Source organism: Mus pahari, chromosome 3 (assembly GCF_900095145.1).
Source record: "Mus pahari chromosome 3, PAHARI_EIJ_v1.1, whole genome shotgun sequence".
NCBI lineage: Eukaryota > Metazoa > Chordata > Mammalia > Rodentia > Muridae > Mus > Mus pahari.
The window spans coordinates 1,424,357-1,427,745 of NC_034592.1; the positions used below are offsets into that span (position 1 = coordinate 1,424,357).

Consider the following 3,389-nt stretch of genomic DNA (forward strand, 5'->3'; position numbering starts at 1 on the left):
AGAGAGAGAGAGAGAGAGAAAGAAAGAAAGAAAGAAAGAAAGAAAGAAAGAAAGAAAGAAAGAAAGAAAGAAAGAAAGAAAGAAAGAAAGAAAGGTTGATTTCAAATTCAGGTATAAGAATGAATGTTGCTATTGCACTAAGAAAATGAAATGGAAATTTCCACCCTTGCCTAGTGGTCTTATCTCAGGTACCTCTAGATAAGCCTTTGAAAACGGATCATCTTTTATTACCACCCCTCCTGCCACTGGCTCAGCTGACTGAACTCTTTTCTCTCCAAGCCCCTTTGTTTGAAATGTTGCCAGCAAAGATACACCTTTTGCCCTCTGCTCACCTGACCGCTTTTAGACCAGAACAGCAAACAGGGCTACCTTTGTCCACACAAACTGGGGATCTCACCCTTCGTCAGCTACCGGGTACTATTCTGTACAATTTTGTACAATTTGTAAAGGTTTGGGGGTGCAGAGGCAACAGTTTCACCGAGGACAAGAACTGATGCAGTCAAGGCATTTTAACGTATTGACCTTAGTCAAATCCTGTTTAAAACAGGGACAACGTGTTTGTTACATCCATACATATGTACCAGCAAAGGCTCAGAGAAAATCAGCTTAGTTCTGTGGACAAAATTCCGGTAGCTGACGAAGAGTGCGATCTCCAACTGGCCCAGTGCTGTTTACTGCAAAGCCATTCTTTCTCTGCCCTTATCATAAATCCCAGGACTGCGCATGCACGTGTCTCTGTGAACTCTGCTTTCCTCCCTCCTGGGACGTCTTTACTTCAGAACCACAATGAGTTATGTCCAGTAAAGTGTCAAAGGACATTATTAAGAACATTGGCCACAAACTTTTGAGTTTTCTGGTGAACAAAAGCAGTTCAAAGCCATAGATTTGGGGGTTCTAGCAGGAATGAAAATTAGTTAACTGACAGGAGGAGGGGGGGGTGGCAGTGACTGTGCTGACCTCGTCCTATCCCAAAGCAGAAGGAAACTGACATTGGAAACCATTAAAACCTTAAAACCTTGACCCAGATGAGAGGGGAGAGGACAGCGGAAGCTCATTTTAATCGTAATCTCCAGTTCTTGAGCAGCAATGAACCTGGGAAGCACTGTAGGAGTTTGAAAACCCCCATGATGCTTTGCTCCCAGCAGCCCTTGCTCTTTGCACGTTCTCATGTGCTCAGCTATTCCCTGAAGATGTGAAGGATGAGGTACAATCTGTTTTAAAAGTGATGAACAGAGAACATGAACTTGTTCATCAAACTTAACACCCACAGTAGGAGGTCAATCATTATGGAAATAAGTTGTGACTATTTGAGCAGATATTATTAACTGGGAATTGCAGAAACTTCATTCAGAGTCATAAGTATTGGTAGATTCTATACATTTCTTTGGGCAGAAGGGTTATAGTTTCAACTGAAGTTTTAGTCATTTACCCACAAGAAAGGTGAAAAGCATAAATGAACACAGTCTTGCCTACACATAGCAAGGTTAGAGTGTATTTGCTCTGGGAAGTGTTTTAAGCTGAATTGCCAGCCAGTGCAGCTTTAAGGATCTGAGAACACTGTACAACCCCAGTATTCTGAGCTCAGCATGGAGAGGCTATGTGGCTTTCTGAGTCTCAGTTATTGATGCCAGCTGGGAGATCACTAGCTGAGCAAACATACACACGTAAAGCCACAGCAGGATGGCTAAAGGAGGCAGTAAGGGGTGGGGCTTGAGGGCTGTGAACTCAGGGGTAGAAGATCTCACATTCTTAGTGACCTTAGGGTGGCATACTGCCCTGGATTTTCTCATACATCCTAGGGGACATAAGAGGGAGCAGGAATCAAACAACGGAAAATCAAGTCCTTGGTATTGATTGACCGCTTATAATGAAACTATTGTCTTAAATATATTATTATTATTACTACTACTACTACTACTATTATTATTATTTTAGGTTAAGTCACACTGTGTATCTCAAGGTAACTTGCTATGTACCCTAAACTGGATTCAAACTCTCAATCCTCCTGGCTCGGCCTCCTGAGTGCTAGGTTTACAGAGGAACAACAGTCATATCTACCTTAGAAATGTTGCTTACATATTTTCGGTGACTGTTCATCTGTAGAACTTACCTGCTGTAAGCTTTGAAAATCTCTCTCAAGATCCACGAGCTATAGCAGCGGGGAAGAAAATGCACGAGTTACTGAGCGCAGAGACATGTCACGTGATGTTAACCACTGCTCTGCTGCTCTTTTAGGGACCCACCTTGCTTGGTTTTCATTCATTATATTCCCCCTCCTTATTCCCCCTCCCGTCTGGGGTTTCTTTCTACCTGTAAATTTTTAAAGGTCTTTTAAAAAGAAGTACAGCCCACTGATAAGCTGACTCTCTGTTTCCTCCACAAGGAGATTATGGCACAAAGACAGTGATAACCCCCCTCGGTCCACAAGGAAGATGCTATCAGGACTTGAACAAAGCCGTCATGTGACAAACCCCTGCCGTAGTGCTTACTGCTTTCTGCCACTACCACTCCCTAGATTCCATTACAGCTATGCCACTCGACCCCAAAGTTCACAATGTAACGATGAGAGAGCTCACTATGTACAAAGTTGGACTGACAAAAGCTCATTTGCTCTTACCATGAGCACACTGCGTATGTCGGCCTTACCTTCGAGTTAAGTTGGTGAACTTGACTAAGTATATTTTGAGGAAAACCAGTTGTGTTCTTTTTTAAATCTATAATATCATCTTTGTTTCTCTGGATCTAATATTTTAAAAAGAAAAGGAAAAGAAAAAGAATAACAATATGGAAAAATATTTCCATCCTACAGGAGCAAGCACTAAAGCCTCATTGTTATAAATTCAAAACATGTGGCAAAGCTCAGTTGACTCTTCTAGAGCTACATATCGATGACTTTTCTATATGTATTTTCCCATAATGTAATAACATTTTAGAGTGCATATTAAGAAGTGTGGTAGGCTGGGGCTATAGCTCAATGAGACAGAGCTTGACTAGGATGTAATTTAAAACTCCCTCTGTCCAATCCCTAATAACACAAATATGTATGGTTTTGAATGAGACCTTTTGAATTTTAAATCTTGCCCCAATTACTTGTTGTTTATTTTTGGATATTAAACATTTGCCCACTTTGTAACTCATAAATGGAATAATAATCAACACTTTCATGAAAGAGTCCTGAGAGTCAAGCAATATAACACACAAGTGCATGACCCAGACGCAGCTCTAACTGCTGGCTCTAACTTTGTGTGTGATACGCAGCATATGATGTTATCAGTGCTGAGTACGGAAAGCATTCAGTAAAGCATAAGAGTAACTGACTACTCTGCTATGGCAACAATGCTGCAGAACACATCTGTGTCTGCTCTGGTCTCCTCCTTACCCCCCCCCAC

At 41.6% G+C, this 3,389-nt stretch overlaps 1 protein-coding gene across 1 annotated transcript in view; it reads right to left on the minus strand.

The window, feature by feature from the left end:
* The window catches only part of Cubn (cubilin), a 221,132-nt gene that overhangs the window by 215,894 nt on the left and 1,849 nt on the right, over window positions 1–3,389 (minus strand). Inside the window, exons 3-4 of the mRNA XM_021193965.2 lie at window positions 2,647–2,742; window positions 2,111–2,149 (exon numbers count right to left, since the gene is read on the minus strand). Coding sequence (XP_021049624.1) covers window positions 2,111–2,149; window positions 2,647–2,742 — 135 coding nt within the window. The remainder of the gene's footprint in view (window positions 1–2,110; window positions 2,150–2,646; window positions 2,743–3,389) is intronic.